Source organism: Rattus rattus, chromosome 9 (genome assembly GCF_011064425.1).
Source record: "Rattus rattus isolate New Zealand chromosome 9, Rrattus_CSIRO_v1, whole genome shotgun sequence".
Lineage (NCBI taxonomy): Eukaryota > Metazoa > Chordata > Mammalia > Rodentia > Muridae > Rattus > Rattus rattus.
Genome location: NC_046162.1, coordinates 90,139,162 through 90,163,824, shown reverse-complemented (window position 1 = coordinate 90,163,824; position 24,663 = coordinate 90,139,162). Strand labels below are relative to the sequence as shown.

The window sequence follows — 24,663 nt, the reverse complement described above, 5'->3', positions numbered from 1 at the left end:
TATGACATAGTCCTAGAACGTAATATATTCTCTCAAAACTGAAATGGGGGAAGGGGTGCATTTATTCTCTCAAAGCAATGAACTTTATTATTCTTCTCATGCTACCCTTTTAAATGTTTTTAAATTTAAAAACTTATGTGATATTAGTTTATATTTTATGTCAAATTTGTATGTCTAAGGATGAATGTTTTTTTAAATCATCTAAATATAGTTAAGAGCTATACTTGATTAAACAGATGATCAGGCTAATAATAGATTTAGTTTAAAATGGCTCAGTTATGTGGTCCATCCTTGAATACTCTCACTACATCTATATCCTGGCTAGACTCTAACTGGATTAAATAATCTGGTATGTGGTCATCACCAGTGTCGGAACTGAGCCTATGAGATGCTGACTGTTTGTAAGTGTTAAAGGCATTCTGCAAGTGTTTCAGGGATGCTTTGAGCAATAGCAGCTCTAGAATAGGAATGTAGCCCCTTCAGGTACTGTTTTGAAGGGGTTACCCGCTCGCCTGGTAGTAAAGCTCTGCCTCTCTTTTGAGAGCATCTTGTAAAGGAGGAACCAGACAGACTCCCCATGGTGACTGGCAAAAGTGTTAGGCTAGTTCAAACCAAACAAACCGAGGAGCTCTAGGAGATTCTGAACTGTGTCTGTTAGCGCCTTGCGAACGGCTCTCTGCACAGCTTCCTGAAAGGTGGCTACAGCTTTCTTTGGAGAGAAGTTTTGCTTTTGCTCTTAATTTTTAGGTAAAATGTTTTTCCTGTAGCTTTCCCTCTGTTACTTAGCTCTGTGCTTGGAACAGCACACAACCACTCTTCCCCTCCAGGCTGAAGAATCAGGTGATTTTTAGGGACCTCATCATTTTTATTGTTGCCATCTGAAATCCCTGTAAGTTAGCAGGTGCCACAGAGTTGCTAGCAGTGGTGCAGGAGGTGTTGTCTGACTAGAACTAGCCGGCACATGTTCAGGCCTCAGCTAATACATGACAATGTTCTTAGCTGCCCGTCCCACTGTTGACATGTGTTATTAACTGCGGTTAATCAAAACTGGTTCTTTTCTTCATCAGTAGCACTATTAGCGCATGTCCCTTCCTCTCTGGTTGTGTTCTTAATATTTTAGTTGACATTTTGAAATGTAAATATAGGTACCTATATCTCTCTACTAAGTATTACTCTTTTTAATCCATTTGTTTTAGCTCAGTCATTTAAACATTATTTTTATAATTTGTCACGTTATATAACAATCATTTTGTTATTTGCAAATTGCATAGATTAGATGTGTTTTCGTTTTCAAGTTACTGATAATGTTGGAAAAAAAGAAGTGCACAGGCCATAGGAGGGAAACTGCCAATGATAAATGTAAAACTCAGTTGGCAAAAAATAACACTTGAGCCAGGTGTGGGGGACACATCTGTAATCCCAGCACTTGAGAGACTGAGGTAGGAGGATCAGGAATTGGCTTACGGGGTTGGGGATTTGGCTCAGTGGTAGAGCACTTGCCTAGCAAGCACAAGGCCCTGGGTTCGGTCCCCAGCTCCGAAAAAAAAAGGAATTGGCTTACATAAGGAGTTTGAGGCTAGCTTGTGCTATTTAAGCACCTATCTCAAAAAATAAAATGAAACAATAAGTAATAAATTTTAAAAACTGTTGTATCATTAAGCTGAGGCACTCAAGTAGCTGAGGCAGGAGGATCTCCAGTTCAAGGCCATCCTGGCTTACACAAGTAAGTTTGAGGCATGACTAAACTTCATCCTGAGAACCTAGCTCAAAAAAAAAAAAAGAAAGAAAAAATATATTATTACCTGATATACATTGTGTATTATTACCTAGTATATATTGTATGTTACCTAATATATTACATATTATTATCTAGTATACTTTATATGTTATTATCTAGTACACACTGTAGATACTTAGCTATCAGGAGGAGTTTTAGGAAAGGATTTTTTTTTTTTAAATCAGTCTGTAATTTTTGTCACATTCCCCTGACTTACCAGTGGATTGTTTTATAACTGAACAGAAAGTGACTTCTGTTTGATATCTTATTCTTGGTGAGCCCACCTTGGCTTATTGTAATTATAAAACACCATTTCAATATCTGTTTTTGGAAGCCCTTAACTGCTGTCATAGCAGACTGAGTCATTCTCTGTAGCATTGGTAACAATTTTCCCCATAGCTTGATTCGGTCAGTTTCTAGGTGAGATAGTTTGGAGACACAGTAAATTGATGTACTTGTTCTACACCAAGATCCTGTAACAAGTGAGCCCTTTCTCACATCTGTTAAAATGGGAAGTAATGTCATAATAGTGTCAGCACTCATTACTGACTTCTGGTGATAAAGCACAGAAAGGTAAGGAGGAGGACAATGTCCATTTCAGAGGACACCATTCTCACCTCAGTTGCTGCTTCTCCGTGTATTGGATAGAAGTACAGTGAGCTTCAGGGGTTCTATACTAAATTTCTTCTAGGTAGGAAAGCAGCTGGGTGGATAGAGGTCTAAACTCAGTTCCCAAAGGACCTAGAACTGTAGGTGAGGATGTGTATGGATGAAATGCCTGAGTGTGAGGAGAGATGGCGGCTGGAACAGTCCCGTCTGCAAGAGGCACTCACTGCTCAGCTCTACTCCTGTGCTGGGTAGGACTGCTGTTGGCCGGCTTTCTGATTCTACAAAAGACTAAAAATCAGAAGTTTTATGTGCATGAGCTTGTTACATGGTATTACCCATGCTTCTCTTCCCAACACTAGAAAGGCTGAGGCAGGAGAATTACCATGGGTTTGAAGCCAGTTTGTACCATAGAATTTGTTCTAATGGACTAGAATGAGACCCTGTGATGGCACAGGCCTTTGGTCCCAGCAGTCCAGGCAGAGGCATGTGGAGCTCTGAGTTCAGGGCAGCCATGGCTACACACCTGGCCTCAACACACAAAACCCCACCAAAAATCCAAAATTTAATGTGAAATGTTCTGGTAATTGACAAATACACATTAAAGACTTAAGAAATTACCAGAACAAAGCATGTGTATATGCCACTATTTTGCAGTCTTAGTTTTAAGGTAAAATGCTTGAAAATGGACGCAGACTGAGCCTGGTGTGGTGCTGAGGCAAGAGATTACCACAAGTTCAAGAGCTTGTCACAAACAAATAAAGCAGAAAAAGAGGGATGACAGTGTCCCCGTTCTTCACCCTACGTTTACTACTCACCCAAGGAAGAGTATCTGGATGGCGAGAGGAGAATGGAGACTTCCATTCTCAGGCTCTGACAGTAGTTGGTGTTGGTCACTGTCAGTTGCCATGCTAAGTGAATGCTAATTAATATTATTAATATAAACAGAAAAAAAAAAGTTCATTAAAAGTTGTTGAAGGACTTTTAGCTGAGTCTCATTTCCTGAGGATGGTTCCCACTTCCCACTAAGTGTTTGATTTACAGAGTGGGGCACAGGGGCACATGCACACATGCACAAAAGAAAGCACAGTTTTAACCCAGCACTCCAGAGGCAGAGACAGGAGGAGCTGTGAGTTCCAGGACAGCAAGGACTACATACAAACACACATCTGAAGAGCTTTACAGTTTTGTCTTAGGGTTTATTGCTGTGAAGAGACATCATGAGCATAGCAGCTCTTATAAAGAAAAACATTTCATTGAGGCCAGCTTACAGTTTCAGAGGTTTAGTCCATTATCATGGTGGGAAGTGTGGCAGTGTGAAGACAGATATGGTGCTGAAGGAACTGAGAGTTCTGCATCTTGATCCAAAGGCAGCAGAAGGAGACTGTCACGTTGGCCAAACTTGAGCATATGTGAAAGCTTGGAGCTCACCTCCACAGTGACACACTTCCTCCAACAAGGCCACACCTTCTAAGATGCCACTCCCTATTAGCCAAGAATTCAAACACATGAATCTATTCTGTTCTTTTCTGTAGAATTGGGGTAGGGGGGCAATTCTATTCAATCCACATCATATTCCACTCCCTGCCCATACACTTGTAGTCATAACATAATGCAAAATGCTTTTAGTCCTACTTCAAAAGTCCCCATAGTCTGTCACAGTCTGAACAATAGTAAAAGTCCAAAGTTCAGAGTCTCTTCTGAGATTCATACAAGCTGTTCAATGTAATACCATATAAAATCAAAGTCAAACATCAGATCACACACTTCCAACATACAATGGCATAGGATACAGTACCATTCAAAACCGTAGGGAAGGGGGTATAGTAAGGAATTACTGGATCAAAGCAAGACCCAAAAAACCTGTAGTGGGCAAACTACAGATTCTGCATCTCCATGTCAGATGTCAAAGTGCTCTTCAGGTCTGCAACTCCTGCCGCCTTTGTTGATGGCAGCACTTTTCTCTCTGGTTAGCTCCACTCTCTGGTAACAACTTTCCTCAGCAGGTGTCCCGCAGCTCTGGCATCTCTGACCTCTTGGGGTTCTCTATGGCGATCCAGGCTTCACCTCCACAGCTTCACACAATCCTCTCTCTGAGCCTCTGTTCAGGGACACGCCTGCCGCGTGCCTGACCTCAGGTGGCTTTCCTGAGTAATAGAGGGAGATCTCATAGCCCCTTTCTTTCTGCTGCCAAGTTCTGCTGCTTGCTGGGACTGGAACATGGCACCCTTGTCTACACCAGCGTTCTGTCTTCAGTGGTTTCTCTCACTGCCCAGACTTGGCTGTCCTGGACCTTGCTCAGTCAGACCTTGCTCTGACTTTGAACCTGAGATCTGCATGCCTCTGTCTCCTGAGCGGCTGTGTTAAAGGAGTAGACGCCTGAACTCTAGCTGTCCTTAGTTCCTTTTCACAAGGTGGAAGCTCAGCTGGGTGCGCTCTTCCTAGTGGTCACCGCTCCCATTATTCCACTTCTTCATCTGCTTGTCTCCCTGAATCCTGTGACTTAGCTCTTTCCACTTTTGGTGCCACTTTTCAGTTTGTATTTTTCCTTGCTTAGCTTACTCTTTTTCATCAAAACACTTTTCATAAGAGTGGACAGTAGTAGCCACATAACAGAGTCTATACTAGGCTGTTTCGAGATTTCCTTTGTTAATGCAATTCATCTATCTCTTCACCTTAGCCTCAGGCAGACTCTTCAGACAAGGGCAAAAAGCAGCCATTCTTCACCTAAATATCACAAGAATGTTCTCTAGGCATAGTAAATTCTTCTCCGAAACCTCTTGAGCCAACCCCCCACAGTTCAAATCATCACTGTCTTACACTTCTACTAGGATGTCCCATTAAGCAGTGCTCAAAGCATTCAACTGCTTTCCTAAATCAAAGTCCCCAAATCCACATTTTTCCAAACAAAAGCATGGTCACACCTATCACAGCAATACCGTGCTCCTGGTACCAACTTCTGTCTTAGGGTTTTATCACTATGAAGATAAACCATGACCAAGGATACTCATAAAGGAGAGCATTTACTTTGGGGCTACCTTACAGTTTAGCCCATTGTCATCATGGTAGGAAGTATGGCATCATGCAGACATACTTGATTTTGAAGGAGCTGAGAGTTCTGTATCTTGATGTGAGGACAGCAGAAGGAGATTGTCATACTGGCTGGACTTGAGCATATATGAGACCTCAAATCCTACCTCCATAGTGACACACTTCATCTAACAAGGCCATACCTCCTAATAGTGCCACTCCCTAAGCCAAGTATTCAAACACAGGGGCCTATGGGTCCATTCCTATTGACCACCCCACACTGGAAAGAAGATGCAGTTATAATCAGGTCATCTTTGCTTTGCTTTCATTTCCAACAGTATAAATTTTGTTACTGGGGAAAAACACCATTTAAGATTGTTTTATTGTGGAGCTGGAGAGATGGCTCAGCTGTTAAGAGCACTGACTGCTCTTCCAGAGGTCCTGAGTTCAATTCCCAGAAACCACATGGTGGCTCACAACCATCTATAATGGAATCTGATGCCCTCTTCTGGTATGTCTGAAGACAGCTACAGTGTACTCACATACATAAAATAAATAAATAAATCTTTTTTAAAAAGATTGTTTTAGGGGTTGGGGATTTAGCTCAGTGGTAGAGCTCTTGCCTAGCAAGCGCAAGGCCCTGGGTTCAGTCCCCAGCTCCAGGAAAAAAAAAAAAAAAAAGATTGTTTTAATGTTTAAATGCTTTTTTGAATCTGAAAGTGACAACTAGGTATATAGGAATGAGCTTGTTTATTGGTTTGAACTGTCCAGAGTCTTACTTATTACCTATTATTCTGACTTGAGAACTGCCTTATATGACAGGGTTTCTGTGTGGGAGAGTGCTACAGAGTTAATCTGTCCTTCAGGAATTCTTTTCTTTCAGTCACCTTTGCTACTTAGTGATTTTTAATCATCTTTTTAAATCTTCATACAGTAGAGTTTGGTTATACTCTTTCTCCCTTTCTAAAACTTCTTGATCTCTTTCAAAGCAAGGTTTCTATATATATTCTTCCCAGTTTTCCTAACTTATAATTTAATCAGAATTGTTTATTTTGCAATTCACTATTTAGATGTGATTTTCTTTGGTGCCTATTTCAGTTTTAGGATTTTGTTATTCCATTTTATTTGCACTAATCATTTAAATAATTAGTCCGTGATATTCCATAAGTTCAGTGGTAGTAAGTGGTATGCACTTACTTTGGTAAGGAAGTGCATAACGTGCACTGTTTGCTAACTTAAAGATGCTACAGATACACATCGTTCCCATTGCATTTGTAATACATTTTAAAATGATTCTATGTGAGGTTGATTTTAAACTACTTATTAATGGATTGTTTCACTTGCCTATCAAAGTAATTTGATAATCACCCAATTTCTGTAACTGTGGGCTTTTTCATCTGACCCCAAGTTCCCCAAAATAATGGCTCTGAGACCTAATATTTCATGAATAAATGCTTAGGCCAAAAGCTTTGGTTCATTCCCAATAGTTCATAACTCAATTATCCCATTAATTCTATTCCAAGACCTGCTACATGATTAGTTACCCCTCCCCCGGGTTCATGCGACCATCTTCCTCAGAGTTCAGGGCAAATCTTTCCCATACCTACCTCTGTCCCAGAAATCCTCTCTGTATACCACAACTTCCACTTCCCTATTTCCTGCCTAAGCTAATAGGCAAATAGTATTTTATTGACGGTTGATGCTTCCATACATTGCATAAGAGATTCTCTCTACAAACTTCTTTCCTTATGTAGTTGGAACTCCTGTTGTTTTATTTAGGTGCCCTTTCTAAAGAAAGGACTTTATTACTGTCAGATAAAAATGAATTGCTTCTTTAAAGAGTTATCTGAAAAGGATGGGTTCTAAGATCTTAGAATGCCTTTTTATTTATTTATTTATTTATTTATTTATTTATTTATTTATTTATTTATTGGAGTGGGGACCGAACCCAGGGCCTTGCACTTGCTAGTCAAGCACTCTACCACTGAGCTAAATCCCCAGTCCCCTTAGAATGCTTTTAGAATGCTATGCTGTAACATGTACAGAGAAATCCTATCTTAGTGTTTTGTGTTCACCCTCTGCTTCCCTTCCTACGTCATTAAAGATAGTTCTTTGAGTCTGTATACACAACATAGGTAGGGTTTTTCTTTTTAGATTTATCTTATGCATGTGAGGCTTTTGCCTGCATGTTTGTACACCACCACATACATTCCTGGTGTCTGAGAAGGCCAAAAGAGGGTGTCAGATCCCCTGGAACTGTAGTCACCGTGCGTGTGGTGGGACTTGAACCCAGGTCCTCTTGGAAAGCAGCGAGTTCTCTAATCTGCTGAGCTATCTTTCTAGCCCCTGTAGTTATTTTTTTTTCCCCACGTGGAGAAGTTTAATGAGAGAAGAAGAGTAGAAGAGGAGAGGATGGGTTCGGTCCCCAGCTCCAAAAAAAAAAAAAAGATTCAAAAAAAAAAGAAGAGGAGAGGAATAAAGGCTGGCCATGAGCACATGGAGGGAAGGGGGAAGGGAATGGGGAGAGAAGGGACAGAGAGGAAGAGGGCAAGAGCAAGAGAAGAAAGAATATAGTTAAATTTAAAATAACTCAAGAATTTGTGTCACAGATTCTCAGTCAGCTGCTCCTGCTTAGGATTTCAGGTTATTCTCCATTTAGCTTGTAGATTGAAGACTATAATGAGGTTGAGTTTGCCTGATTAGTTCTGTAAGCATTCCTAGTCAGCATAGAGATGATGGAGCATTTCCTATCTGTCTAAATCATGTGTAAACATGTTTTTACTGCTCGAGGAAGCATTCTTGATTTCAGTACATATCTGTACTCTTCCAAAGTATGTCACTATTAGACATGCTCAGTTAACATAACAGCTTACTTGTGATTCCTGTCAGTTTATCTCTACTGTGTGCTATGCATTGATTTCTTAATGTCTCCTAAGAAACTTATTAAAACAGTTCATGCTTTCTAAATCTATTCGGAGAACTGTACTCACAGGGCCAGGACTGTAGGACAGTGTTAGAGTGTTTGCCCCACATGTATGAAGCCAGACTTTGATCTTCAGGACACACACACACACACACACACACACACACACACACACACACACATTATTATTAGACATAAATGTAGGAAATGCTGGGTAGAAACACTTAGAGAAGTGAAGCGAGGAGGTCCAGAAACCTTCTTTTTTTTTTTTTTTTCTTTTCTTTTTTTTTTTAGATTTATCTATTTTATGTGTGTGAGTGCACTGTCACCATCTTCAGACACACCAGAAGAGGGCATCAGATCCCATTACAGATGGTTGTGAGCCACCATGTGGGTGCTGGGAATTGAACTCAGGACCTCTGGAAGAGCAGTCAGTGCTCTTAACCTCTGAGCCATCTCTCCAGCCCTAGAAACCTTTTTTTAATAGCATATATAGAATCAGAATTTGATTATAGTTTTGGTAACCTTTTGTGATAGTTTTCAACTCGAAATGTATAATTTGGAAAAATAGAAAAGCTATGGCTAATACTTCTGTGTCCTAAGACACAAATGTAATGTCGTGCATTACATTTATCTAAGAATATTTTCTTAAAAGTTCATCCCTGAGATACATGAATGGAGTTGTAAAGTTAGAATACCACTGTATTTGTTTCCTGTGAGTTATAGTTAGAAGGATAAGTGGGAGGATAAAAGGAATAAAGATTAAAATGTCAAATTCCTTTGTACGACATTATAGGGGAATACTAATTAAAGTAATACTGGAGTATAGAAGATGTGCTAGAAATAGGGTGCAGTGGTTAGAAGAGCATTTGTTGATTCCCGGCACCCACATGATAGTTCACAGCCATCTGTAACTCTAGATCCAGGGGGTTCCATATCCTTGTGTTCTCCTTCTGACCTCTAAGGTTACAGGCATGCATACATACAGATAAAACACATTATAAAATCTAATAAAATATTTAAAATACAACAACAAACATAACAAAAAGGAAGCTGACTGTGGCCGCATACTTAAAATCAAAGATCTCAGAAGACTGAGGCAGAATTAGACCTTGTCTCAAAGACAAACAAGGGGCAGCCAGATGGCTCGGAGGGTAAAGTCACTTGCCATTAAGCATGACAACCTGAGTTTAATCCCTGGGACCCACCTGATGGCAGAACACTGACCCCTTCATGTTGGCCTCCAACTTGCACTTGCAGCGCTGGCCTCCTCACCCCCACACAAGTAACAACACTGGAAAACAACAGCAACAAAGGAGCTTCTCAAACCGCACACTCAAATGAGGACTCTTGGTGAGAACTAATTGTGACAGATGCTGGCGGACTATGGCTAGCTTTAATGCTCATCCCTCTCTCCCTGTACATTGAAGAATAGAGGACAAAATTAAACAAAAGCAAGCTGTCTGGACATAGTGGCTCCTGCCCACAATTCCAGCCAAAGTGGGAGGATCATAGGCTCAAGGCACATCCCAAATCCCTGCCTCAAAACAAAATAATACAACTGGAGATATAGATCAGCGATGGGAGGTGGAAGGCCCTAGCTTATCCCCAGTATTCCCCATAATAAGCATGCAAAAGTTGAAGCAAAAGCTTCACACACTTTCAGCCTGTGATGTTACTTTAGGTCCATGGTTCTCAACGCTGTGACCCTTTAATTCAGATCCTCATGTTGTGGTGACCTCTAACCATAGAAGTATTTTCATTGCTACTTCATAACTGATAGTTTGCTGCTGTTAAAATTTGTAATGTATATCTGTGTTTTCTGATGGTCTTAGGTGGCCCCTGTGAAAGGATCATTTGACCCCCTATGGGGCCACAACCCCAGGTTGAGAACCACTGCTTTAAGTCATCTCTGACTATTGGAAATGCAAACTGTTCATCTCAGTGTGAATTCTTGATATCTGACAGTTTGCAATGTTGGAGTCATTTTTCTTCATGGATAGTACTTTTAGTTTTCAGCATTCTGAAATTCTAAGTTCATACACTTCAAAACTAGTGATTATTAACCTCTGCGGTTGTCCTATGTTGTCAGCTAGTGCATACAGCAGTGGTTTGAAGGATTTCTTTGTGTCTCTTGGATACTAAGACCAGCCTCCTAGGGTTATATAGGAGATGCATGTAGCAGCTTTTGTCTCCTTGTTCAGTGGATGAATGTTTTTTTTTTTTTTTTTTTTTTGGTTCTTTTTTTCGGAGCTGGGGACCGAACCCAGGGCCTTGCGCTTCCTAGGCAAGTGCTCTACCACTGAGCTAAATCCCCAACCCCGGATGAATGTTTTAAGAGTACTTAGAGATTGTTTATAACTCGGCATTTATCTATGTAATACATATATTTTAAATATATAGAGAAAGCATAAAATTCAATCTGATAGAAAAGCAACCCAAAATATATGTAGGATGTTTAATTGAGAGATGTTATTTTGAGTCCTGTTCTTTGGTGAGCTCTGCTGTGAACTATCAACTGTGTGCATGTGTGTGAAAGGTTAAAAGCCCGGGTAGCTGAGTGGGGCGCCATGCTGTTAGCGGACGACGAAGGCAGTATTACTCACCAGGTGCACGCCGTCCGCTCTGTAGAAGATTCCATCTTCATGGAGTCATCCCGTGGTCAGATTTTTCTTGACAACAGGTAACATTTCTCATCACCAATGGGCTGGCCTTGTTAGAATCTTCCCAGCTAGAAAAAACAGATCTAAATATTCTTGTTCCCTAACCTTTTAAAAAATAAAAACAACGCCTGCTAGAAGAACTAACTTAGAATGTAGAATGAAGCTGTGGTACCACTTTGCTGTGTAAAACATAATTACGGGAAAAGAGACTGTGGTAAGGACGCGATGTGGAGTGCATGTGTCGTTTGCCTGTGGTGAGGAGCATGGGGCACTGGCTTGTGTTGCAGAGGTTTCTAGGGAAGAGCAGGTTGCATTTGTGAGAACTAACCCAACTTGTATAGCTGTGACTGAGGCTAATAGTTATATACGATTTGGACTCTTAGCTCTTAATTCCTTTGCATATGACAGTGTCGTCTTCTTTTAATGATCTGACTCTTGCTTCAAATCTGCCTAATTGTAAAGTCGCTAAGACTGTCTAAACTGAGCTTTTAATTCTGGAAGTTCTTGTAGCACCTCTGTTGTGTCCGCTTACCTGAAAGCCCAGCCTAACTCTCTTCACTGACACTTAAATACAGTGTTCAGACAGTTGCTTTAAGCTCCGTTCTGTTTGTGGTAAGCTGTCATACTTGAGACGCCTGAGGGTGCTTAGCAGCGTTATTAACTGAGCATGCTCACAAACTGAGTTTGTGGCACAGGCTGTCCCTGTTCTTGTTATGCATAATATGGCTTCTTCTGTGCCATTACCCTTTGATGCATCACATTACATCATGCCCTTCATTTGCTGTCGTTATCACTGCCTGTCTGACTAACATCAAGGTTTGTTGGGTTTAGTTTTTGGGGTTTTTCTCTTTGGTTAGCAGTAACCAAACTAATGCAGACTGGTCAATCTTCCCTTCCTTCTTGGGTATATTTTAGAGGGGTAAATTTCATTGCTCTTGAGACAGTACCGTCACTTGTCAATTAACTGCTTACAAGATAGCTTTGATTCTGGGAAGACTTGTCTTCCTCACCTTCCATGAATGGGCCCTGAAAATGAGAGGCTCCAGCCTAATTCTCATTTTGAAGGACTATGGTGACGTTGAGAAGTATTCAGATGATTTATCTGATTTCATTTCCCATGTGACAAAAATATATAAAATTTTAGGTGTTGACTTCCAAGTAGTAGCTAATTGTAAAGACATTTGTCTTTGCCGATGTCTCTATTGTGTGTATAGCCATACGGATAAACGCTCTGGGCAAGCATTACTGTATGCAATTAGCCTGACAAGTGTGCTAATACTTCCCCAGATAGACTGCTAGATGAGTACTGTGACTTTTTCCTACTAATAATGTTTTAAATATTAATTCTATTTTCTAACTGCAGGCACGTGACACAAGCTGACCTCAAGAGCTCAACATTCTGGCTTCGAGCAAGCTTTGGTGCTACTGTCTTTGCAGTCGTGGGCTTTGCTATGTACAGAGCACTATTGAAACAGCGATGATTAAGATCAAGAACCGGCCTCACACACACACACACTTCTATGTACATCCTGAATGCTTTAAGTTCTGCTAGAGACACTGAGATATTTATACATGCAGAGTTACTTTATTAATATTAGTAATTCATGCATAAGAGTATTTTACTCATAGTAATGACTGCAGTATTGGCTGGCATGTGGAAAGAAAACATCTTAGTAGCCAAATATAAATGGCTAAGTTTCAAAGGCCAAAAGGGAATATTCTGTAAATAATGTAAATATTCAAGCAAGATATGGTCTCCTGAACCGACTTCTAGAAATGGTGTTTCCAGACATTTCTCCAGTACTGTTGTGTGGCCCACCTGCTAGGTTCAGTCCCAGGGGTTGTGTTTACTCAGGTATCACACGTTATTTCAAGGGGACTCAGAATGAGCCTTTGGCTTCTATAGCCATTTCTTTCCACTTTTAAGATCACACAGGAGTCAAGGTCAGCTTTCCAAAACCACTCTGTTTCCGTCACTGTGGTAGGCCGGCATTAAAGCCATCATGAAACCTAGAAAGTTGTGGAGCTGAGTATGTGGCTGAGGACCTGAGGCAGAAACAGGTAGAGGAGGTTACCCGTGTCACCACATTGCTTCTTTGTCAGAGTGTGGATTTTATAGCCCTTTCAGTCAAATGGGGAAAACAATTTGTATATTATCAATGTTTTTAGTTCTATTAAAGAAGCCACCCTGACCACCGCTGACTCTCACCCAGAGTGAAAACCGTCCTATAATGGCTGTGTCTGTGTAGTATATTGCCGTAGCTGCATGTGTCATGAAGTGTTCTATATCTGGCCAGGATAACCTAGAGGCAACATTTTTTAATGGTAAAATAAATCTAATGAATATAAACTCTCACAATAAACCTATTTTTTCCATCATCGACCTTTTCAAGTATTTAAATAAATACCTACTGTGTACTGTGATCTTGAGGTTTTTTGTTTTGTTTTGTTTTGTTTTGTTTTTTGTCTTCTGAGGTAAAAATCTGTCCAGATGTGAGTCTGCTCCTCTGGTTTCTACCTTTCTTAGATTAGACATTATTTTTTTATACAAAACAGTGCTGTTGGTAGGGAGTTGAGTAGGACATGTGTAGATCTCTTTAGAGTGTGTTCTCGGGGCAGGCCTGCAGGACCCGTCTGCCCTGCCTGCTGAGCTGCTCGTGCGGCTCACACGGGCAGCTGCCCCTGGGACATGAGGGCTCTTCTCTCTGGTGTTAGGAGGCTGTTTTTCCATGAGGTCACCCTTCCTGAGCAACAGTGACGGCTTAGCCAATGACAAACCTGTTCCCCTGCTTCTCCTCTGCCTTCCTCTTCCCATCTCGTTCTAAATTTTTTTTTTTTCCAGAGCTGGGAACCGAACCCAGGGCCTTGTGCTTGCTAGGCAAGCGCTTTACCACTGAGCTAAATCCCCAACTCCTCATTCTAAATTTGAAGAAAAAGGAAATTAAATGTGAAGACACCTCATTTTTATTTTCCTTATTATTTTTTTTTACATTGGTCTTTATTCTATGTATCTGTGTGCCATGGCCCGTGTGTGGAGCTCAGAGAAGTTAGAGGAGTCAGTCTCTGGTTAGTGTGGTCTTGGTGATAGAACTCAGGGCATCAGACTTGGTAAACAGATGCCTTTACCTGCTGAACCATCTTTGGGCACTTAATTTTGATTTTTTTTTTTTTTTTTTTCAGAGCTGGGGACCGAACCCAGGGCCTTGCGTTTGCTAGGCAAGCGCTCTACCACTGAGCTAAATCCCCAACCCTTGATTTTTTTTTTTTTTCTGAGAATTTCCCATGTACCAAATAAACTGATCTCAGTTATGCACTTTTCAAAGACAGCTATTTCTTTCCTTTCGCATTTCTTTGTTTTGACTAAAATATTTCAAATAAATATGCCTAATAGATTGCTGTATTTGAGAAACAGGAAAGAAAGCAATTCATGGAGAGGTGCAAAGGGGAGAGGCACAGTGGCTCACCCCTTTAATCCCAGCCCTCAGAAGGCAGAGGCAGGCGGATCTCTGAGTTCTAGTACAGTAGAGTGACCAAACAGAGAAATGCTGTCTTAAAGGTGGGTGGGGTGATTGTGTGTGGAAAGTGCTGGATTTAATATTTAAACTGTTTTATCAATCATGTTTTTCGTTTGTTTTGGGGTTTTTGAGACAGGGTCTTACCTATGAACTCTGGCCTGAACTCCCTTGTTGACCAGGGTGGCTTCAAATTTATAGATGCACCTCTGAGTGCTAGGATTAAAGTCTTAAAGGCAAGTGCCACCATGCCTGGCTAATCTTTTCATCTTAAGTCTCTTCGGTTCACACAGTCAGGACAGTGGCTCCGTTTGTCTTTGTTGGTGTCTGGAAGCCTGGATGCCCTCCTGTTCTGTCAGCTGGGTGGTGGTGTGAGCACAGGTCCTCACGCCACCTTCCTCAGCCTGCGGAAGTGTCCCCTCGTGTTACACTTGAGCACTAGCTAGTATGGGAAAGCACAGTGAGGCTGCTTCTTTCTTTGGCAGTGTGCTCTATAAATGCAAGCTCTAAGAATACTCAGAAAAATGAGGGAGTTATAGCTAAAGGATCAAAGGAAAACTTCTCACTGGAAACCAATAGCATCATCTCGTAAATGGACGGTTCTGAGGCTGTTTTTGATGTTTTAATAAGCAATAAGGCATTTTTAAAAGAACTATCACTGAAATATTATTGTCCTGTGTCTTAATCACAGAAACAGCCTCTCTCTTGGTGGCTGGGGTCTTCGTTTGTGCTCTTACATCATCATCACATTTGACCAGAAGATTTCCCATGTTGTAGGCAATGGTGAATGCCAGAGTAAGAGTGGGCTGTGGTGTGAGGCATTTGGGGAACACACACCCATTCTGAAGTGACCCACAAGATGAAAGTAGGGAGACTGGGGGAATCTTCTTGTACACACCAGCCGGCTGGAAGGCACCACAGGGGATACACTGGTTTTCCAATCCCAAGTGAAATGAGAAACACCCTGGCCTGCAGGAGAGTGGTACAATACTGGGCAGCCAGGAAGAAACAGGCAAGTTTGTAGTCTCTGTGGTGGCGCGTAAAACTGTGAAACATGACCTTAGGATGCAAGGAAGATTCAATCTGCTGCTGCACCCCTCCCCAGTGTCTGAATTGTACTAGTGTAAGTCAGTATCAAAGCCTCTTTAAAATGTACAGTCATTTGTGTCTTTAGATGGTTGATTCCAAAGTGTGTGTGTGTGTGTGTGTGTGTGTGTGTGTGTGTTTGCGTGCACGCGCCTGTCTGTCTGCATGTGGGTGAGTGGATTTCAGTGTGCTTGTGGAAGTCAACAGACTGCTGGAGTTGGTTCTCTTTTCTACCATGAGTGTTCCAGGGTTTGAACTCAGCCAGCAAACGTCTTTAACTGCTGAACTATCTTACTGGCCTTCTCTCATTTTTACATGGGTTCCACACTCAATTCCCAGGATTTGACAAAAGTCATCAGGTTTGTGTGACAAGGTCCTTCACCCCACTGAGCCATCTTTGCTGGCCTTTTCTTGTGTTTTAAACTCTGTTAAATTACCTTCTCATCAGGAATGGGTGTCTGTTAATATGGTTGGCCTTCAGAGCTAAACATCATCTGATTTGTAGGTGTCACCGTGGTGTGTCTGAGATCGTTTCAGAAACCAGTGCCTTGCCCCGTGACACATCACACTCCTCAGTCTGCCTAGCCCAGTTTCGGGGTTCATAAACCTTACTGGGTTTAGGGATTGTGCCACCACTAGGACTCCTGTCTAACTTCACAGAGCCACTCTGGTTCTTAGCCGTGCCTTTAGGAGAGCATTTGCACTGTAGGTTTTTTCTTTTTGTCTGGCAAACAACTGTTAATATGCAACTCCAAGGGTGTCCTCCCTGGATTTGAAAGCTGAATGTCAGCTGAATATACACAAAGCATTCCCGGAATTATCTTTACATATTGAAAAATTCACATTCTGCAAGAACAAATTCTTTCTGAACATTTTCCTATTTATAGTTTACATTTGTGTTTTATGATCAAATACCCCAGAGCTTATTATTAGAATGGTATAAATGCACATGTGGCAACTTATGGCTTGCGAACTTTGTAAAAAGCACAAATAGCAAACATCAGGATTGCACTACAGAACACTGTAGAATGAAGACCCCTCTGGGTACAAGCTAAGCAAATGCATGTGACTGCATTCCAGTAAGACTTCACGTACCCTGAACTTAGAATTTCACACAACCTTTACATGCCACAGAACAGTCTTTCTGGGTTTTTCTTCGGTGATCAGTTTTTTGTTTTTTCTCATGTGTAGCATGTGCATGTAAGTATGTTAGGGGTTGTGTGTCACTGTCTGTGTGCATGTATAAAGAGGCCTAAGGTAACTTCACATGTCTTTCCCTACCGCTTCCCACTTTTTTTTTATTAAAGCGGGGTCTCAAGTTTGAGCCCATACTAAGCAAATCTTGCCCATCTAGCTATCCAGCCTTCTTAGCAGACCTTACCTCTACCGTCTGAGAACTTGAATTCAGGCAGGCTCCATACCCACCAGACTTTGGCATGGATTCTGGGGATCTGAACCATGGTCCTCATGATTACAAGGGGGAAAGCACTTGGACCATTCGACCATCTCCCAAGCCCCTTGAATAGTTTTTCATTTGCTTAATTTTTTTTTCTTGAGACAGTGCCTCACTATGTAACCCTGACTAGCCTGAAACTTGCTATGCAGATCAAGTTGGCCTCAAATTCACAAGAGATCTACCCACTGTGCCTCCCAAGTGCTGGTATTAGAGTTAAGAGCGACCACACCTGGCTCCTTGAGTTTACGTGATCATTAAAATCTAGTTTATTCTTAACTGTACAGAGACTGATTTAATCAATAACAGTTGCTAGTTAATAAATCACCTGATTATCTTGGAATTTGGAAACACACAATACTGAGAAGAATGTAAAAGACCTGTATTCATATTTGTATGGAAACAAGAATTGAATGTGAAGGAGGTGTCTGTCACATTCATTGTCCTGTCATATTGTTCACAACCACACAGCACTCTGTTCTTGAAGGTCAGGGGACAGCAGGCTTGGTTCTGGGTGCTTCGTGGGGCTGGCTGCCCTCTAGGCCTGTAGCCATGCTTGATTTCAGTGTGTAATTGGCACAGGTAGAAGGTCAAAGTATCTTAGGAAAATATTTAGTTTGAATTCTAGTTGTGTGGAGAATTCACCCCCCTGAGTACATGACCATGTGATAATCTGTCTTACATAGATTTTAAAATCAAACACAAAGTACATTGATCCCACTTCACACTTTCATAGCTTACACTGGACACAAATACTAAAAGGAACTTCTTTGAGCCTAGGATCAGGACCCACTATCCTAATTCTTAGTTTTCTGGGTTTTTCCTCCATAGGAATTAACCTTGGGCATCTTTGGGCTTCCTTCCTTGCCTTTAATAAAATTTCAAGGGGCTGGGGATTTAGCTCAGTGGTAGAGTGCTTACCTAGGAAGCGCAAGGCCCTGGGTTCGGTCCCCAGCTCCGAAAAAAAGAACCAAAAAAATAAATAAATAAATAAATAAAATAAAATTTCAACATATTCATTCTTAAAAGGGGAAGAATGGAAAGGAGGAACTATTAGATATTTCTTACATTTTTATTAGTAAAGAGAATTAAAATTGGCAAGGCAAATTTTCCACAGCTATTGAGCTCCCCCAGACCTTTTTGCCTTCGTTTCTAGAGGTCATAAGTAGGTAACCACTGTTTACACTGCAGTTCACAGGGCCTAGCATACTCTTGATTTTAAGCCGTCTAGCTCTGACTCCTAAGTTGCTGTCACTTGCCACTGAAGTCCACACTGCCGTTTCCACCCTCCTGACCGTTTCCTCTGTGGCACTGTGGTCTAGTCCTTCGGAAACCTAGCGCTGACTGCCCTTCTCCCAGCCCTCTGTTCTGTTGGCTATATTTATGATTCAGAACCATGCTACCTAACCTGGTTGGGCCAGCCTCATAACTGCTGCAGCTACTTCTCCATTATATTCATTGCCTTCTGTACTTGGTGGTATAAAAGTAACTTTTACTTGCCAGAGGTAATTGTCATCTCCAAGTTTTACTGCCTCCATCTGTTAACCTAGGCCTAGTCGTGGAAGCTTCTAGCCTCCTTACAATCTTACCTAGTCCTAGAATATTTTCAGCCTCTGAGACTTACTGCTGAATAGCTCATCCTTTCTAGTTCTTCCTGATTTCTTGCTGGCTGGTTCAACTCAACCGTTCTGGCTCAAACTCCTCTGTAAGCTGACTGATTCAAACTGGCTTCTCTCAGCTTCTGACTGAATTGCTCTGCTTGGCCACATACTAACTTTGGCGATCTGTTCTAACTCTCTGGTTCCTCATTCTCTGGCTTGTTCTGTCTTCAGCTATGTCTAGCTTGCTCTCTCTCTCTGCAACCTGTCTCTCTATAACTGTCTGGGTAGAACTCCCTCTCTGTTTCTCTGCATTATCCCTTAAGTAGCTTATGCTATTCTGTCAAATCCTTCCCAGATTCATCACTTTGACACTCAATTAGACATCACTTTCAAATGTAGCTGCTTCCTTCTACAAACTAACTTCACCTTCATTGTATGGGCTAAAGTTAAGTACTAAGGGCATGTCTGTATTCCAGCCAAAGGCATTAAAGGTGTGTGCTAAAGGCTGATCCATACCACAACTAGAAACAAGTTTTTTCACCAATTAACATAATTTCCTGATTCACAGTGAGTTCAAATATCTTGCAACATAGTGGCTCTCAACCTTCCTAGTGCTTTGACCCTTTAATACAGTTTCTCATATTGTGGTGACCCCCAACCATAAAATTATCTTCACTGCTACTTTGTAGCTGTAATTTCGCTACTGTTATAAATCATAATATAAATATCTTTGTTTTCTGATGGTCTTAGGTGACCCCTGTAGAAGGATCACATAGGTGAAGGCTGTTTACCCCATCTGCCTTACACCAGCCATCTTGCTACGACCATGCTTTCATCTTACTTGTCCTACCCTGCTTCCTAAAGCCTAGCTCAGCTTCTCTTTGCTTGCTACTCTGCTCTTACTGTTCCTAGCCCATGGTATACCTATTTCAGAGCTGCTCTCTGAAATACAATGCTTTTCAAGAAAGCTACTTTGTTTTTTGTCACTCATGTCTTGGTTTATATATCAATCCCTTGAGTAGAGACTTCCCAGGCTGTGCAATCTAAAGAAGCCACCTAGTAGCTCATCCATGAGTCCACCTCCACCTACCAGCTTGCTTCCTCCCTGTTTTTTTTGTTTGTTTGTTTGTTTGTTTATTTTAGGTCAGAGATGGTGGTGCATGCCTTTTAATCCCAGCATTCAGGAAGCAGAGGCAGGGGGAATCTCTGAGTTCGAGGACAGCCTAGTCTACAGAGTGAATTCCAGGACAGCCAGGGCTACACAGAAAAACCCTGTCTTGAAAAACCAGGAAAAAAAATGTTTTCTTAAGTCTATAGGTGTTCTTCTGCCTCTCTCTCTCTCTCTCTCTCTCTCTCTCTCTCTCTCTCTCTCTCTCTCTCTCTGTGTGTGTGTGTGTGTGTGTGTGTGTGTGTGTGTGTGTGTGTTACCCTTAGAGGCCAAAAGAGGGCACCAGATGCCCTGGAATTGGAGTTACAGGTGGTTATGAACTGTCATGTGGATGTTGAGAATTAAGTCAATTCTGGAAGAGCAGTCTGTCTCTTAACCACTGAGCCATGTCTCCAGTCTCCTCCCTTTCTTTCATTGTGTGTGTGTGTGTGTGTGTGTGTGTGTGTGTGTGTGTGTGTATTTCTTCATTTGTTGCAGGTCATCTTCCTGTTTGGATGTGAGCCTTGTAAGAGTAGGACTTTGACTTAACCTCCACTTTGTATTCAGGCATGAAAACAATAATTGGCATGCAGTACCCAGTAAAAAAATTTTTGTACGAGCAAGTGAAGAAATAAAACAACTTCAAGCCGTTTGTCCTAGAAAACTCAGATGGTCAGTACAGTTTATTGGACCTGGTGGTGGGGGTGGGGGTGGGGGTGGGGGTGACTAAAGGAAAGCCAAAATATTTCCTGCAGAGATGGCACCAGTGACTAAGCTGTTGGGTAGGGAAAGACTGAAACAAAACCAAAGGCAGAAGGATTGGGGCTTGGCTAGTTCAGATTGATCTGCACAGGCCTCAGAACTCCCGTTTGAGCTTTAAGTCTTGGAATGAGCTAGGACCCTCGTCCTGCATGCTGCCTGCAACTAGTCTTTGATAGCATTCGTGTATTTTGAGCCTCACATGTTGCAGAAGGCCAGGCATCCACAGGGTTAAACTGAGGAAGTCATCGAGTTGGTGATTGGGGGTGGTACTGATAGCAACCAACACCACCATCTCCACCCACTAAGGCGGGCAGTTAAAAGGAGAGAGGCCCCAGGGACTAAGCCACTACCTAAAGACTATACATGGACTGACCCTGGACTCTGACCCCATAGGTAGCAATGAATACCCTAGTAAGAGCACCAGTGGAAGGGGAAGCCCTGTGTCCTGCTAAGACTGAACTCCCAGTGAACTAGACTGTTGGGGGGAGGGCGGCAATGGGGGGAGGGTGGGGAGGGGAACACCCATAAGGAAGGGGGGGAGGGAAGGGGATGTTTGCCCGGAAACCGGGAAAGGGAATAACACTCGAAATGTATATAAGAAATATTAAAAAAAAAAAAAAAAAAAAAAAAAAAAAGGAGAGAGGCCAGAAAGGGAAACTGATGCTGAAGGCCTGAGACTGAAGCCTCCACTGGTGGTAGCAGGGACTGAAGAAAAGAAAGAAAGAGACCAGTGCTGGTCGAGACCAGCTTAGGCTGACACTGATAGTAGCCAGTGGGAGCTGCCACCAGCAATGGCCACAGAGAAAAGAAAGAAGAGAAAAAGATGCTCACCACGCTTGCATACACACACACACACACACACACACACACACACACACACACACACACACACACGGTGGACATACATACAAACACAGTGGATGGAGGGAAACTCCAACAACTTTATTTTTATTCTTAGCCTTTTTATATTAACTATATAAATTCTCTACATAGAAAAAAAGAATTACCTCATTCAAAAGCAGATAAGATGTTACTTAAATAAGAGGGAGTTACAGCAGGATTGTTGATGTACGTTCAAAGCAGTAACTATATCTCTTTTATTCCATAAGTTCATTAAGTTCAAAGTGACAGTTTTTATGTTCATGGCCTTACTTACACCTGAAGCCTCGTCCCTGGACCTGAGCGAGAATGATGCTTTTCCTTCATCGTTAATTTGTCCCAAGCCTGTTTTTGTTCCTAGAGTAATTTATGTACTTGTAATACATGGAAGCTCACTATACTCCCTTTGATGCATCCGTTACTATTGTACAAGGGAGAGGCATAGTCTACCTCTGATCCTAACTGTGTATCAACTGCCTTACCTTAAAATTATTTGAATCAGGGGTTGGGGATTTAGCTCAGTGGTAGAGCGCTTGCCTAGGAAGCGCAAGGCCCTGGGTTCGGTCCCCAGCTCCGAAAAAAAAGAACCAAAAAAAAAAAAATTATTTGAATCAAATCAGGAATTCTATAAAATCATCAATTCATCTAAACAACAGTATTTTATGAAAGTTCATCTTCATATTGACCTGCAGGAAATTTGCCCAATAATGTGGGCTGATGCCTATTAATTGATCATAACAGCAATATAGGCAGAAAGAGTCTTTCTTGGCCCAGTCACACCAGGTCAAAAAACTGACAAAAATTAAAACAGCAATGACGAACCCCGGAAGGCACAGCAGCAGCACGCAGTCTGGGGTTGAAGTTCCTGGGGCCGTGCCTTTCCAGGGTTCACTCTTCACAACCATGCAAAATGGTGGGCTGTCTCCAGGAAGCTCATTTACCCCCTGAAGCTCCTGCATGGTGTCTGCCATGTAAAACAGGTTCTAAACTGTATGTTGGGGGTGGGGATGGCATAGTTTGGCATGGCGGTGCCTGGTCTTGCACTCCCATGGGGAGAAGCCATAGTAAGTAAGAACTCCCAGTAGAGAAGCTATCAGAGCAGTGATAGCCAAGCGCAGTCACTGGAGATTTTTCTCCTGATGAATTCCCCCCAAAGTTCTGCAGAAGGTGCTGTTCAAACTGGGCCCGGGGGTAGTTCACACTTCAAGAGTCGTCTGTGTCCGGTTGCAAGGTTCAGGTGCCTTCGTGTCTCTTGCTGAGGTGGGAGGTCAGTTCCAGTCTCACTGTAAGAACTGCCTGTCCCCAGCTTGGCTTGTAAAAATTGAAAGTCATGCTTCAATAAAATCTGTCAAAGCTCAGCTGAATTTGGGGAATAAACTGTGAAGTGCTGTGCCTGGGACAGGGCGGGTGCTCACCTCAAGCAGCATGGGAGCTGTAAGTGGGTCGGAATACCCCAAGGCACAACTGTTAGCAGCCAGGGGAGACAGACCCTGCCTTACATTGTCATCAGAGCTCAGCCACATTTAGCATTCACAGACTGAAGGAGGGAGCGACCATGTCCAGGCTCAAATGAAGAAGCTCTGCTTGCCTAGCAGCCAGTGAGAAAGAATTAAGAGATGGCTGTCCTTTACAAGGACGGTCTTATGTTGCCTGAGGCTCCAGAATCAAGTCCACTGAGGAAATTTACCCTCGGACCTCCTGGCTGGTTTCTCTGGCTGAGTAGAACTACTCGTGTTTATGGCTGCCACGGTGCATGCTACTCTTGCTTCTGTGCTGCATGAAAAACTCAAACTGATTTTATGGATCGTAAATTTTAGCCCAGGAAGCACGGGATTGTGAAGGGTGTCAGAGATGAGATGGTCCTATGACTTCATGAGGAGCTTGTTCAGAGAAGAAGCTTTGGGCTATTTCCCCAGTCTAGTATGGTTTCTGGTCCTACAAGCTGTCACCTTCAGAACTGCTTACACACACGCATGAGGGTCGGCTTCCCATGTAAAAGCCAGCGTGAACGGGCACACCTGTAACACGCTCACAGGTGGAGACAGGATATGTATACACAGAGCTCTTTGGCCTGCCAGCCCTTCAGTATAAGTAAGCTTCAGGCTCAGTGAGAGAGCCTTGTTCAACAACAGCAAAAAGATGGGGAGCCACTGATGAGGAGATCACACACTGACCTGTGGTCCCACATACACAAATATAAACACACAAACTGCGTGCGTGTGCACATATGCAAAGTGCTAATAAAGAGACACCCAATCTCCGGATTTGACCCACTTATCAATGTTAATTATTAGATTCCCAGGTAGCAGATTAAATTCCCATTTGTTTTGAAGGCAGGATGACTCTAAATATTTTCTCCCTACCAAAAACCAACAGATGGGCCTGGGTGTGGTAGTGCACACTTTAATCCCAGCACTCAGGAAGCAGAGACATGTGGACCTCTGTGAGTTCCAGGCCAACCAGTCAGAGCTACATAGTAAGACCCTCTAAGAGGGAGGGAGGGAGGGAAAGAGGGAGGGAGGGGGGTGGAGGGGGGCAGGTGACTTCTATGAGTTCAAAGCCCACCTGATCCCCATATTCCACACCAACCAACCAGAGCTACATAATGAGACCCTGTGTCAAAAAAAGAAAAAGAAAAAGAACACAAAAGGTAACAAGTCCTTCTCAAAGAGGGTATGGGATTGTGGCAGACAGGTAAAGTGTCCACTAAAGAAGAGCATCACTTTTACAGACAGAGCATTTGAAGTCTTGTGTCCTGGAGAACTAGGATCCCACTACAGTGCCCAGGGAGGGCCTCTGTAGTGCTTCAGTCACTGGGCTAAGGGGTCAGCTTTCGGTTAAGTGCCTTTGTTAGAAGGTACAACTTAGGATGCTCTGAGCTTGCAGGACAAGAATGTGTGCTAGCTTGACCAGGGACAGTTTGAGGCCTGGACATGGGAAGACTCTAAGCTTTCCCAGAACAAGATGGGGAAGTATTTAGAAGCATCTGAACAGTAGGTTTCCAAATCTTCAGTCCCCAAACCACTCTGCAAAGCCTGGAAGAAGACCAACTCTGCTTCTGAGTTTCCACTCACCTCTCAGGACGCGACAACTACAGCCCTATGGACAACTTAACCTTAGGGGAAATTGGTGGCCTGTAAATGCCTCTCATCACCTGGAATGCAGCCAGTGCAGTTCTGATTGAACTAAGAATGCTTTTTTAGGGATTCGTTCTTCCAGCTTTC

At 42.4% G+C, this 24,663-nt stretch overlaps 1 protein-coding gene across 4 annotated transcripts in view; it reads left to right on the top strand.

The window, feature by feature from the left end:
- Window positions 1–13,423, top strand: part of Rhot1 (ras homolog family member T1) — a 67,630-nt gene extending 54,207 nt beyond the window's left edge. For all 4 annotated transcript variants that reach the window (XM_032911698.1, XM_032911696.1, XM_032911697.1 and 1 more), the window contains one exon: window positions 12,363–13,423. In XM_032911698.1, the coding sequence (XP_032767589.1) occupies window positions 12,363–12,480 (118 nt within the window). In that variant the 3' untranslated portion in view covers window positions 12,481–13,423. The remainder of the gene's footprint in view (window positions 1–12,362) is intronic.
- Window positions 13,424–24,663: the final 11,240 nt, after the last annotated feature.